General features: G+C 33.2%; 1 protein-coding gene across 1 annotated transcript in view; it reads right to left on the reverse strand.

Annotated features, from left to right (window-relative positions):
- The window catches only part of LRRIQ3 (leucine rich repeats and IQ motif containing 3), a gene marked incomplete at both ends in the record, with an annotated part of 151,486 nt that overhangs the window by 95,659 nt on the left and 39,977 nt on the right, over positions 1-15,850 (reverse strand). Inside the window, 1 exon segment of the mRNA XM_079721106.1 lies at positions 10,856-11,012. Within this exon segment, the coding sequence (XP_079577232.1) occupies positions 10,856-11,012 (157 nt within the window).

Genomic DNA, 15,850 nt, shown 5'->3' on the forward strand with positions numbered 1-15,850 from the left:
GTACTGTATGATTTCACTTGTATGTGGAATCTAAAAAACAAAGTAAATGAACAAACACAACAAAACAGAAAAAGAGTCATAAATACAGAAAACAGGCGTTTGCCAGAGGGGAAGGGGATATGAGGGGGAAAGAAAATAATGAAAATGAGACTACTATTCTCAAAACTATAGGATATAGTATTATCTCCACTGAAAGGTAAATAAAGGTATAATGTTGAATGTTCATTAGAAATCAGAAAAAAATTGAGAAAATTATGTATTCAAATGAATAAGTGTGAAAAATATCTTAAAAGTATATCTATAAAAATGCTGGAAAGTCAGAAAAAGAAAATAAAGAGAAAATAAACATGATACAAAGTAATAACTTTTAAAATATTTAGTTGAAAGAGACAATTTTAGTTACATTCAAAACTTGTTTACTAAGCTTACTTAAAAATTCCTAAAATCTGAATCATATAATGATGAGAAGTGACCAAATTTGTTGTCAAAGATTTACAAGTCTTTGACAATTTAAAAAGTCATATGAACTTGACAATTGCATGGGAAAGGCTCCTTAGTAAATATTCAAAGGATACCTAATTCCTATATTCCTGAAATTGTTTCAAAGCATAGGAAAAAGGAAAGTGTCTTTAGACAGACCACTGTCCTGATATCAATACCTCAAAAAGCAGGCACCAAAAGAAAACAATACAACCTCACTCATTATTACAGAGGGTAAAATCTTAAAATAAGTATTAGCTATCCCAACTGAGTGATTCCCATTCAAACAAAAACACACAATGACTAAGGTCTGTTTTAAGAATGCAAGCACGGTTCAAAATAACAAGATATATTGATTTAATTCATTACCTTAGTATACTAGAAAAAAAAATGAAGAACTCTCAATAGAATTTGAAAAGACATGTAATAATGTTCAACAAATACTTGTGCTTTATATTTAATCCAACATCTCAGTACTAAAATACTTTCTTAACATGATGAAGAGTACCTACCAGAAATTTTGCAATATCATATTTCAAGATGAAATAATAGTGGTATTAGGATCAAAGTCAGAAATAATACAAGAATTACAAGAATACCCATTTACCACCAATATTATTCTGGAATTTGAAATCTACTCAAGAAAACAAGAAAAATAGGAAAAAGTATGATTGTTTAAAAGGAAAAGTGATCATTTTCTAAAGAATACTCTGACAATCTAATAGAATAAACTGAAAAATCATTTCAAATAACAAGACAGTGACTAAAAAAATCAACACTCTCTTTTATAAAAATACTAGTCTGAAATTATAATTTTAAAAATTCAAGTCTCAACATAAAATAATTGTTTTTATGTTTATGTATTATTTTTGGAATAATCTTAAATGTGCAAGAGCTACGTGAATAATACTACACAACCTCAGTGAAAATCATAGAAATAACTGAATAAATAGAAATATATACAAAGGTCCTTAAACAAATGACTCAACATTATAACATGTCTATTCTCCCATAATCACTTTCTAAATACAATGCCATTAAAATAAATATCTTTTAATATACAAAATGATCTTAAACTTCATTTGAATAAATAAAACACAAAAATAGCCAATAATAATGAAAATTGGTTTGCCTTATCACAAATCAACATCACATAGCTAAAATATTAAAATGATGTTGTTTTCGAATAAGTAGATACAGGAGATTATCATATGTGATAAATGTACTATTTTAAATGCCTGGTAGAATAATAATTAACAAATGGTGTTGGAATAATTTACTATATATAAAAATATAAAGTTTTTTTCTTTTCCTCTAAAATTAATTATTAAAAAAAAATTGAAGTACAGTTGATTTATAATATTATGTTAGTTTAAGGTGTAGATCATAGTGATTCAGTATTTTTTCAGATTATACTTCATTATAGGTTATTAAAAGATAATGGGTATAATTCCCTGTGCTAAATAGTATATCTTTATTGCTTATCTATTTTATATATAGTAGTCTGTATCTGTTAATCCCATATCCCTAATTTGTCCCTCTCCCTTTCCCCTTCTCCCCTCTGGTAACCACAAATTTGTCTTTTATATGGTGAGTCTGTTTCTGTTTTCATATACTTCAATTTCTATAATTTTTCATATTTCACATGTAAGTGATATCATATAATATTTGTATTTCTCTGACAGTTCACTAAGCATAATATTCTCTAGGTCCATCCACATTGCTGCAAATGGCAGTATTTCATTCAAATATGTAGTTTTATCCTTACTACAACCCCAAACTAAAATAATTTCCAAGTGGATGATATTTAAAAGTAAAAATATAAAAACATAAAAATGTCAGAATAAAATAACTCATCTTTTTATAAGCCTAGAGTTGTGAAGAACATTTTTTAGCATCCTATAAAGAATAGACACCCCAAATACTCACTGGTTTGACCACATTAGAATTAAAGTTTTCTGAACAGCAAAGGACACTATAGATAAAACTAATACACAAATGATAAACTGGAAAAAAAACATATGATAAGGGAAAATTTCACTGAAATTGTCCCTTCAAAGTTAAATGGAGTAAAATTCTATATAGCAAGTCCATACCAATAGAACAATGAACAAAGGATATGAACAAATAAAGAAAAAGAAAATAAACAAAAGCAAGTACAGAATAAAAGTGGTCAACATAAAAAAGTTATCTTTTATTAATGATAAGTATGATGTAAGTTAAATCTGCATGTTTCTTAATAAAACTACGTTAGCTTATTTGTTTAGACATTCCCAAAGGAGTTTAATTTTACAAATCAAAATTATTTAACTTTTACAAATTTTTAAAATTCATTATCAAATTGTGACATGATAAGAGGGAAGAGCAAATGAACCATGGGGTGTCATTTAGAAGGGAAAATTAATAACTTGGAGCATAATGGAAAGAGAAATTACAGTAATAGGTCAGGAGCTTACCAAGAAGGGGGCCTATAGCAAATTTATTTTATTTCTAGGCAAGGAGAAGGATAAGCAAAAGGACAGCTATCTGGAAATGTGCAATAGGGATATGGTTTCAGAAGCACAGAATGAAAACCATGATCATGCCAGAAAACCTGTCTTAAAAAAGAGTGGCAAAGTGCCTACAGTCTGGAAAATGAGGCAGGATAGAAGGACATAAACTTGAGCCATTTTTCTTCCTGTTATAAAATCAGTCTTCACCTCTGAGTCAGTTGCCCAAAAAGACTGAGAAACTTTGAATACCGAAGAGAACTAAGCTGAACGGTACCAGGTAGATTTCCAGTCTCTGCATGAAATAATTTAGGCAGAAATACTCCTTGTAGTCCTTGGAAATGTAGATACAATATCTTTATACACAGAGTAAAAAATAACTTCCACATTGTGTATTTTAACAAAAAAGTTCTGTGGTTACAGTGCCAGTTGTCCTCTAACGGGTTCTAAAAGGTCAGGATAGCATGCAGATATGTGAGTGTTCTGGGTGAACAGCTGAGATGGAACTATGATTACAAAAAACATATGTTTCAATAAAGGAAAAATGGACACTTCATTGAATAATATTAAGAATAAAGGAATTTTTACTTACATTTGTATTTATATTTGTCTTGTGACCCATAGGAGAGAGTCAGTGTATCATATGTTACTGATATTACAGCTGTTAGGTATGTGCATGGGACCAACAGAATTGATTTTGCAAGATGTTAAAAGATGCCAAGAAAGTTACCATCTGGCATAATTTATAAGTATCTCCCTTATAATTTTTTCCTAATTTCTATCTATTTCAGGTTTAAGTCACGTAATTTTCCTTTATTCACCTCAATTCACAAAGTATTTGTTGAAAGGTACTATGAGCACTTCATAGTTCCTGTCCCTATGCTTTTCCCACATGTGTTATGCTATAAGTCGTCTGCTCAATTCTCTCATTTTCCTAGTGATCTCTCTGTTGACGTTGGCAACCTTCACAGTTTAACAACTCAGATTATGTATTAATCTAGCATCCACTTGCTGCTTTTTAAAAATAATTCTGAAATTGCTTGGTTGTAAAAATTTTCGTATCCATATCTATGGAGTCAAGCATAATATATGGTGTCCCAGGTTTTTCCAGAAAGGAGATACCAAGACACTTAAGTGTGCAAAAGGTTTATTGGGAAGTAATACTCTTTAAAGGAAAACGGAGGAAGTGGATTAAGCAGGGAGAGTCAAAGTTTCTGCCAACCGACCAGGAGCTCTGAAGCAAAGTCTGTCTCTATCTGAAGGTCCAACAATGAGCAGTAATGGCCAGGCCCTTGTAACACTGCCTTACTCAGTAATTGCCTGAAGGCTGCCTAGAGAATAGTGTGACCTCTACTTGAAAGCAGAGGTGGACCCTGAACAATCTAACAGCTGGAGCTGTCAGCTAGCCACACTCCTTGCACTTGAGCAGCCACAAATGTTGTCTAATATTACCCTTGTATGCCTCTGTCCTAATCTTATTCATTTAGCTCCAAGTTTTCTCCTTTCAGTCTCAGTAAAATCTTTGATTGAAGGGGACAGGCTTTACTTATTTTATTTTTACTGCCAGTGACAAGCAGAGGACCTGATATTTAGAAAGCACCTAGTAAATATCTGCAAAATTTTATTAAATGGATAAAGTTAGCCCATTATGTGTTGATTAAGTCAAAAAGCTACAGTTTCACTTCTAAGTCATCATTTTTGCTTCTTTGGATCCCAAAACATAGGTGAATTAAACTTAAATTAAATTACCCTTAGCCCCTGCTAGCCCTTAGTGACTCTTCTGATAAATATCTCATACTTCTATCTGACCCTAAAAGTCATTATTTCCCATAAGTCTTAATACTCAGCACAACTCCAACTCCTTTGATCAGACCCTTAGATGTAGGCAACTGACTAAACTGGATTTGAATTTGTATACTCCTGTCAATTCCATACTTTATATAATCAGTCCTTACCTAGTAAGTTATTCCTATTTCTTTCCCCTCTCCCTACAAGTTCCAGCATAGGAATTGCTTTATGGCAATCTTTAAGGCCTTAGAATTTGTTACAGTGCTAAGGACATTCTAAATATTCAAAAAATACCCATTTGAAATGAACTGTATTGCTGATGGAGCCTGAAAATGACTGTTAGGCAATAACAAAAAGCATGTAAGAATGTCATTACAAAGTTTTTTTCTTAAGACTTTCATAAGTTAGTACAACATCACAGAAACTCATTGATAATAAAGGTCACTTTCCAGTGTAAGGACTCTTCACAAAACACTGAAATTAAAAAAATGAAATATCTATCCATAAGTTTCTTTTTAACTCTCCACATAATAAAATAAGGTGACCCATTCCACATCTCCTGAATCTGATATGAGATCAATGCTCGCAATATTTTCTTAGTATCACCTACTGTTAAATGAAACAGAGAAGAGGGCAAAAGTCGTTTCATTATTTTTTGTCTTCTAAAATTATGGAGCTGATTATTCATTCTCCCTGCCCCCTCTATTTACCTGAATTCAAAGTAGGCACAAAAAACCCCAAACTCAAATATAATTAGTTACTTGGATTTGTAAAATTAAAATTAACACAACTTCATCCTGCCATGCAAGCTGTGCTCCACACAACTCCAGGGAATGTTATCCACACAGACTGTGATATAAATGCACTCATGCAACGTGCAAAGCAGCAGCCCTGAGTAAGGTAAAGTCATCTCGTTCCTCTCTTACTCACATAGGGCATGTGATTATAAATCATTACATTTTTTTAATAGTAAAAAGAGAACTATACCCCACTAAAAGATATACGGATGGCAAGTAAACATCTGAAAAGATGTCATTACATGTCATTAAGGAATTGCAAATTAAAGCAACAATGAGACACTATTGCATACCTATTAGAATGGCCAAGACCTACTTATACTGACAATACCAAATGCTGGTGAAAATGTGGAACAACAAGAACCTCATTCATTGCTAGTGGGAATGCAAAATGGTACAACCACTTTGGAAGATGGTTTTGCAGTTTTTTTTTTTTTTCAAAACTAAGCATCCTCCTACGATAAAACCCAGCAATCAAGTGTCCTTGTATTTATCCAAACAAGTTGAAAATGTATGTGCACACAAAAACCTGCACATGGATGTTTATACCCACTTTGTTCATAATTGCTAAAATTTGTAAGTAACCAAGATGTCCTTCAATAGGTGAATGGATAAATTGTTGTACCTCCAGACAATGGAATATTCTTTAGTTCTAAAAAGCAATGAGTTAATAAGCCATGAAAAGACATGGAGGAAACTTAAATGCATATTACTAAGTGAAAGAAGCCAGTCTAAAAATGCTACACATGCTACATACTATATTATTCCAACTACATGACATTCTGGAAAAGGAAAAACTATGGAGGCAGTAAAAATATTATAGGTTGCCAAAGGTTAGGGGAAAATAAGGATGAATAGGCAGAACACAGAGGACTTTTACGGCAGTGAAACTATTCTGTACAATACTGTAATGGTGGATATGTCATTACATATTTGTCAAAACCCATAGAAGGTATAACACCAAGAGTGAACCCTAATGTAAACTGGACTTTGGGTGATAATGCTGTGTTAATGTGGGTTCATTGATTGTAACAAATATACCATTGTGGTGCAGGATGTGGATAATGGATACTGTACATATGTGGGGACAGGGAGTAACATGGAGACTCTCTATACTTTCTGCTAATTTTGCTGTGAACCTAAAAGTGCTCTAAAAAGGATGTTTATTAACTAAGAAAAGAGAATTGTTCATGTGGAATATAACACAAAATAGAGGTTCCTGAAGGGAATATTTCTATATTTATGTTATAAAAAATGGAGATAAAATGTTTTTATCCACAATGCAAAATCTTTTTTTATTATATAAATAAAACATGATCTCTGATTAGAAAGAATATACAAAATTGTCAGAAAGAAAGGAATAATCACCTAACATTCTACCACTTAAATAACCACTATTAACAGATTGATGATTGTGATTTTCATGTATTTTAATGCATATGTGGTACAATTAAAAAGTTACTTTATATTTTTGAATCCTTATTAAAAATTATAATATATTAAAAGACAAACAGTTCCTCAGGTATGTATGTGTGTGTGTGTGTGTGTGTGTATATATATATATATATATATATATATATATACACACACACACCTTTAAGAAAATGTATTTAATAGTAATTAATGGAAAGGGTTCACAGGAGGATTATCTTCGAGTATATTTTGCTCTATTTTGTTTTACAAAAATGGTATTCAACATGGAATGTATATAGTTCCATCCATATTACTTATGAGAAAAATGAATCTTTGGAACCAAAGGAAAATCAATAAAAATATCCTAGAATTCAACCAAATCATCAGTTCTAAAGCAAATCTTACTTTAGTATAGATGACTGCCATATTATATTATGTTTCCAGGAACTATAGAATGCCATAAAGGAGAACAAGATGTGAACATTCAATGTGCTAGAAGTGGTTCAATGTAAGAAATCTCTTCCAGAGAAATTGACTGGCTTGCCCTATGGATCTTTTTCCTCATTCTGTTGATAACTAGGGAGAACATATGCACACTCTCCAGAAGATGAGTCAAGATAAAGGGTGTGAAATTCCAATATTAATGCTTCAAGGCAAGAGGGTGTTGAAGTCCTAAGAAAAAATTAGATCATGATTCTAGGATGTGGGCTGTCAAAGAAGACAGAGATCCACAACACATAGATTTGTTTTATCTTTCCATGAGGTTATAACAGTAAGGGTTCCTGGCCATCACTCTTTCTTACCTTTTAGGTGCTTTCTTTCCTTCCTAACAACATAAGACTAAACCAGCTTAAGGAAGCTTCAAATGTGAGGGTGTGGAGGTAAGAGGAAAGAGGGCAACTAACCTTCTCTGAGATAAATATATGGCAAATTTCTTTCCTCTGCTCTTAATCTCTGTCCTTTTGGCTATAATGAGTGTGACTTTCTTTCATACTATACCCCTTCTAAAATTCATGTTTGCAATATAGGAAATAACTATTCAAGATAAAAAAGCATGGGTCGCGGAGCAGCTGGGCCCGTGAGCCATGGCTGCTGAGCCTGCGCATCCGGAGCCTGTGCTCTGCAACGGGAGAGGCCACAACAGTGAGAGGCCCGCATACCACAAAAAAAAAAAAAAAAAAAAAAATTAAAAAGCATGGGTAACAAAGAATATCTCACAGTCTAGCCCAGATTACTAAAATATTGCAATGGAATTTTAGACCAAAGCCTCAGTTAGGAACTGCTTTGTTTGCTATTACTCCCAGTACATATATTTTCCTTGGTAACTTTTGAGTAAAAGGATTGACTGTGCAGAAGCAGATTTCAAATAGCCTTGGGTGCCCCAGCAAAACCCATCATAATAGTATCTAGATTTCCCTAAAATCCTACATAATAATATACAAATGTCCCTAAAGCGTGATCTAATTGACCACCATAATTCTGTATTTATGTCAGTCTATTCAATAACAGAAGAAAAACCACCTTCTGACCAATATCTGTAAGCCATGGATAAATAATATCCCTAGCAATTGTTTTAGATCCTCAATGTCTTCTACTCCAATCCAGTTTTTTATCAGATTCTTTTATCATGGCTTCTAACTTTTGGTTCTGTATATCATTTACAGTTTATTTTTGCACCATTAACTCTGGATGTTTATATGGACTTCTGGCTTTGCACCACAGCATTTCCTAAATGAATGTGACTTGAACTCACTCTTCTGGTTCTTTCCATTGTAGGTTACCATTAATATCAGAAATTTTAAGCCCTTGGGAGACCAAGCACGTTTTATCCCCAAACAGGAGCAGATTCAGACAATGATTGCTTTATCTAATTACTGAAACTCGAATTCCATTCTTGATTAACCTTTCCATTACTTTGCTCACAGTATCTTTTTCTAATGCACTCCCAGTATTAAATGCTGATATTTCTCAACCCCTCCCCTTTCCCTACTCCCTAACTCTTTTAATGCTTTCTGGATCCTAGGTTCTCTTAGGTATTCTATAGCATTAACTGTTCTCACTATAGCTTCTAATAAACCAAGCTCCAAGTCACTAAAGACTAGACATGTGAGTAGTAAAAATAATATCAACGGAGTGAGCTGAAGACTAAAAATGAAGCTAGCAGAAGATGGAATGACAATTATATATAGAAGAAATAGATTCAAAGATGAATCGTACAATGAAAAATTATTTCAGTTACTATAAGAAAGTGAGCTTTGAAGACAACTTCATAATGTTGTATGAATGGTAGCTACAAACAATGAAAAAAGCATAGGAAAATGTACATATTTATAGACTATGAAAGAATAGTTTTTAATAAATGATATTAGTAGTGATGTGGTTAGTAGAATTACTAATATCAAAGAGCTTTAGAAAACTCCTTATAATTAATATATTTTAGCAAAAGATTTATAACATTCAAAATACTTCCAAAATCTTGAAATGGTATATTATATGTAACTTCATAAGTATTAAATAACATAATGTTTATAATATATATTATTCCTATTTATGTATATATAATAGTCACTTGTCATAACACAACATATATACAAATAAACATATATGGATATGTATATATACATCTACATTTATATATGGGTGTTGGCTATCAGTATATCCAAAATGGTTATCAGTATAAAACATACCCATATCCAACTTGGATATCAGTATACATCAGTGAAAGTCATCTCTATATAAAGCATATAAAAAGCAGGTGACATGCCTGAAATCAACACGTTTATATTCTACAAAGAGGGCCAAAAGACACTTCACATAAACTTTATAGAGCATACTATCATCTGGAGCAAATTAATATAGTTGGCACTGCGTATTAATGAGGAAAAAGTTTTACATAGGATACATTTGCCTTTTAAACCTATGTTTTTATTCAATGGATAAACTTTGGTGGGATTTAATGGCTTGAGGACATTACTGTACTATATCTAGAACACGTGTCCTCAATTACATTGAAATCAGACTAGTGTCAGTCTGGACAGTTTGTATTCCCTTCTAATTATGTTAATGTAATGGAAACGTTTGTAGCTCAGGCTATTCAGGTACAGGTGTGAATATGAAGGAGTTTACAGACAAACACATTGCTTTATAAATTATAAAAAGTTCATTCCAGTTAATTATACTATAATGCCGAGCTTTCATTTTTACCATTACCTAATGGTAAAAGCAAAACAAAATTCTAAAAATAAAAAAGCACAAACTTTGGAGTCAGATGATCTCGAGTTAAGTCCTACAAATGTCACTTAACTGTTTGGCTTTTGGTAAGTTAATCAACCCCTATGAGCCTTAGTTTCCCTAATCATAAAAAAAGAGGTAAAAATATCTATCTTACAGTATCGTGAAGAAAAAATTACATACCACATGCAAAATATCTAGCACAGTGCCTGGTACATAGTAGGTACTCAATAAATATAAATTTCTTTCTATTTTTATTGTGTCCTTAAAGCAATACATGATTTTGCACAAAATACTGAGTGAATATTATACTATATGTACAATTATCAGCCTTTAATAAACTAAATATTTTTTAATGTTTTCAGCTACTGAGAATATATTTTATATTACTAACTACTTCCAATAATTAATAAGAGAAAACACATATATAAAGCATAAATTATAAAATGGTTCTGTTAAGAGTGATTAATACACCACAAAAATTACATTTATACTTATATGACTTTTATCTCATCAAGAAAATCTCAAGCATAATATTAACAAGATAATAGAAGACATTTCAAAGAGATTAAAGAAATTATTACTAATGCAATATAAACTATAACTATAGTGTCTTAAAAATATTTCAAAGAAAAGTAATAAAATAATTACACTTACATGTTTCCAACGTGCAAGCTTTTCTGTTATATTGGTTCCAGGCTGAAAAATGAGATCCTTAAAGAGCTTATCTTCAAATCCTTTGTGTTTGTAAATCCATTTTTTTTCACTTTCACTAATAGTTTTTTCCTGATGTTTTTTACACAAGAACAAGTGGCTGAATATAAGGGGTGGGGGGGAGGGAGAACTGTCATTTAGTTTTTTTGCAAAAAAAAAAAACTACTTATGAGTTCACTTACATCTTAGAAAACATAGTGGTAAACTTAATGTAATATTTGTTTTCATATTATTACTATATAAAACTAGGCATTAGGGCTGGCTCATCAACATTCATCAAGGGATGAATGAGTGCTGAGAAATCTCTGGGGACATGAATGCACAAACAATTCTTTAACTACATCTGGCTATGCATTTTATAATATAATGTCAGAGAGAACATGACAAAAATATCTATAGAAATATGTTAACCAATATAAACTCTTTTTATCTTTCTTCTCCAGTGAAGAAATAACTTCTTATTTCCACCTAGGAAAACTACTTTACAGCAGTATTGTCCAAGAGAAAATAATGTATGCCATAAAATAACTTAAAATTTTCTATTAGCCACACTAAAAAAAAAAGTAAAAAGAAATAGATGAGATTAATTTTTAATACATTTTACCCTTGCACAACACAACTGTGAACTGCATGAGTTATTATATATGAATTTTTTTCAATAAAAATAGTACTATACTATCTGTGATTGGTTGAACCCACCACACTGCGGAACCCGCAAGTACACAGCGACAAGTGTAAAGGACTAGAGCATCTGCAGAGTTTGGTATCTGCAGCAGGTCCTGGAACCAATCTCTTGCAGATAGCAAGCGATGACTGTATTATGTTTTATTTAACCTAATGTATTCAAAATATTACTAGATAAATGGCATCAACAAACTAATATCACAATAGTAAAATACTAAATGTTAGCTCTGTAAGATCAAAAACAAGGGAAGGATAACATCTCTCACCCAATCTTTTCAACACTGTACTCAAAGTCCTACTCAGTCCAATAAGGCAATAAGAAGAAAACCATATACCAATATAATCTTTGAATACAGATGCAAAAATTCTAAATACTAATAAAAAGAATCCAGCAATGTAAGCAAAGTATAATAAGACTATGACCAAGTATTACAAAGCTCATTACATAAACAATTTAATGAAGAGAAAAATGTAAGAGTATATATATAAATGGATGCAGAAAGGCACTGGATAAAATTCAGCAGCTAATCTTTATTTTAAATTTTTTGTAAGAGAGGATATCAAAGTAGACTACTTCAATACCATGGAGACAGATTACCAAAAAATAATAATATTCATATATGTGATGAAAGAGCAAAATCATTTGAATTAAAATGATGAAACAGGTAGAAACTTTACTGTTACCATTATTATTAAACAGCAAAAGAAAAACAAAATTGTCCAAGGAAAAGCAATTTTTCCATTTCTCAGCTTTTTAAAGTGGGCTCCACCTGTTCATTCCTTCATTCAAATATTTTCACTGATGTTCTAAAAATTAGTTAGGGTGAAATATATTGAGAATAAAACTTATAATGGTTCAAATAAGACAGAATTTTACTTTTCTCACATGCAGTCTACACTGGTGGAGAGTGCTGCTCCATAAAATAATTCAATCTTGCCTCACCATACTCAAAGACATTTGTTAACCCACATGACTAATGCATTCCAGCCCATGGGAAGGGAAAGTCGTGAAAATAAAGGGGGTACAATTACCATTTAAGTATTTGAAGCAGCAGTTGTGGTCACTAATTCTGTTCACTTACAAATCTAACAAAAATATAGTCAGATGAACACACTTAGCTGCAAGTAAAATTGGTTAACAAAATCTCTAGTAGTTATGTGACTGCTAAAAGAAAGGAAAAGAATGGATTTTCAAGGAAAAAGTAGTATTTTGAAACTGACCACTATGTGCTCTGTGAAGAGAAGAAAGTCTGTAATACCATGAAGGTTATATTCTCTAATAAGTAGAGTTAGACAATATGGAAATAAAACACTAAATATATAAAAAATGAATTGCTTTTCACATAGGCTGGATTGGGATAGTATTGCTAAGAGGAAACAAGTTATAGTGAGAATCTCAGAAAAACATTCTAGTAAAGCAAATGACAAGTACAAAAGGCCAGGTGGAAGTATGCTTAGGGAGGCAAGAACACACTTGGCATGTTTGAAGAACAGGAAGCTCACTGGGATGGACAGTCACTGCAGAGTTTTAAGCAGAATGGCTTTGAGATCAGAGAAGATCAGATGGTGAAGTAGGAGGATGTGGAAATAACCTCCCCCCAATGAACACATCAAAAATACATCTACATGTGGAACAATCCTCACTGAAAAGTAAGCAGAGACTGGAAGAAATATTCCTGTAAAACCAAAGCTGTGAGAAAGATCCCCACAGAATCAGGTAGGAAGGAAGAGATGTGATCAGGTCAGGACCTTTGCCCCTGGGAGGAGACTCAGAGGAAAAGAGATACTACACAGGTGGAGACCCTCCCTGGGGAATGAGCAGTTTGAGCCACATATTGAGCACCCCAGCCCTGGGGTCCGACACTGGGAAGGCAAGCCCACTTGTCTGGTTCTAGGGCTGGTGGGACTAACAGCAGGGCTGTGGGAAGCCTGCTTGTGAGGAGTATGCACAAACTCCCTTGCTCCTGAAACAGTGCAGAGGGGATGGATTGAGACTGCATGGTGGCTGGCTGATTTCCTGGAACTGCCCTGGCCTGTGTACCAACTTAAGGAGAGTGGTCACTCATGATGCAGCTCCACACTGGGGAAAGGGCTCTGTGGCTGAGGGACAAAGGACACTCAGACACAAAGCAGCAACTGAGCAAAGCAGGGGCAACCATTACTGGTGCTCACACTGGCAGTGCATTGGAAACAGTCCAGGTCCCTGCCAAGGCTGGACCAACAGAGCTTATGCCCCAACCCACACCAAGCCCACATGCTAGCCACTCTTGCCCCATCATTGCTTCCCTCTGGCGTGAGAGTGCCGGTGCTGGGAGTGGGAAGGGCAAACATTTAATGGGAACAGACAGAGCTGGCTTGAATATGAACCCCAGGGCTTCTGCTCCAGCAACTTGGAACAGGCCCCTTCCCCCAACAGGGTGGTGATAGCCACTGAGCAGAGGAAAAGCCCCAGCTCACTCATGGCTCTGGACCTAGCCACTCCTTCTCCAGCCCCACCTCCTACTAAGGTGATAGCTGCAAGCACACCTTGAGGAAAGATGTGACTAGTATTGTCAGATCTAGCTCTCCCATCAAGGCCACTGGGCACACACAGACTGTAGAGAAATGCTTCCACACAAGGACATTTTTCAGGACTGTAATAAGTTACTGTTTCACCTAATTTCATAGAGACAGAGAAAGTTAAGCAAAATGAGAAGATAGAGGAATTTTGTTTCAATTGAAAAGGCAAGAGAAAACGCCTGAAAAACAACCAATGAAACAGAAAGAAATAATTAACCAGATAAAGAGTTCAAACCATTAGTAATAAGAATGCTGAATGAATTAGAGAAAATTATAGATTAATAAAGTGCAAATTTTAACAAGGGACTAGAAATATAAAAAAAGAACCAATCAGAACTGGAGAATACAGTAACTGAAATGAAAAACAAACTAAAAGAAAAACCAACATTTTTATTATAGGGATCTGAGAAAAAGAGAGAAGAGGGTTGAAAATGTATTTGATGAAATTATGACTGAAAACTTCCCAAACATGAAGAAGGAAATAGATATCCAGGTACAGTAAGCACAGTGGGTCCCAAACAAGATGAACCCAAACAGACCCACACCAGGACATATCATAATTAAAATGACAAAAGCTAAAGAGAGAATTCTAAAGGTAGCAAGACAAAAACAAAGCATCATATACAAGGAAACCCTCAAAAATCAGCTGATAGCCTCATAAGGCTATCAGCTGATTTTTATGCAGAAAAATTACAGGCCAGAAGGGAGTAGCATGATATATTCAAAGTGCTGAAAGGGGAAAACTGCAACCTAGGACACACTACCCAGCATGATTGTCATTTAGAATTGGAAAGATAACTTCTCAGACAAGCAAAAACAAGAAGAGTTCATTAATACTAAACCTACCCTAAAAGAAATGTTAAAGAATCTTTTCTAAGTGGAAAAGAAAAGGCTATAACAAGAAGAAAGAATCTATAAAGGAAAAATCCCACTAGTTAAGGCAAATACATAGTAAAGGATGAAAATCAACCACTTAAATAAGCTAGTACAAATATTTAAAAACAAAAAATTGTAAAGTCAACTATCACTACAATAGTCAGTAAAGGACACACATGAAGATGTAATATATGACATCAAAAACAATATGTGTGGGAGGGGAGTAAAAAGTGTAGATATTTTAGAATGTGTTTGAATTTAAAGGACTACCCATTTAAAACAAATAGATATAGTTACAGGTCAACATATATGAACCCCATGGTAACCATAAATCAAAAACCTACCATAGATACACAAAAACTAGAAAGGAACACAGCATTCAATTAAAGAAAATCATCAATTCACAGGGAAGAAACTAATAGAAGAAGAAAACAACAGAGAAGAACTATAAAAAACCCAGAAAATAAGTGATAAAATGGCAATAAGTACATACCTATCAATAAGTGATAAAATGACAATAAGTACATACCTATCAATAAGTGATAAAATGACAATAAGTACATACCTATCAATAGTTACTTTAGATGTCAATGGACTAAATGCTCCAATCAAAAGACATAAGATAGCTGACTGAATTAAAAAACAAGTCCTATCTATAGAAAAAGTAGAACAAATTGAGACCAAAGTTAGCAGAAAAAGTAGAAAAAGAATAATAAAATGATCCTGAAGTTAGAAGAAGGAAGAAAATAATAAAGATTAGAGAGGAAATACATGAAATAGAGAACAGGAAAACAACAGAAAATGTAACCAACCTAAGAG

The sequence above is a fragment of the Hyperoodon ampullatus genome (assembly GCF_949752795.1).
Source record: "Hyperoodon ampullatus genome assembly, chromosome: 2".
Taxonomy (NCBI): domain Eukaryota; kingdom Metazoa; phylum Chordata; class Mammalia; order Artiodactyla; family Ziphiidae; genus Hyperoodon; species Hyperoodon ampullatus.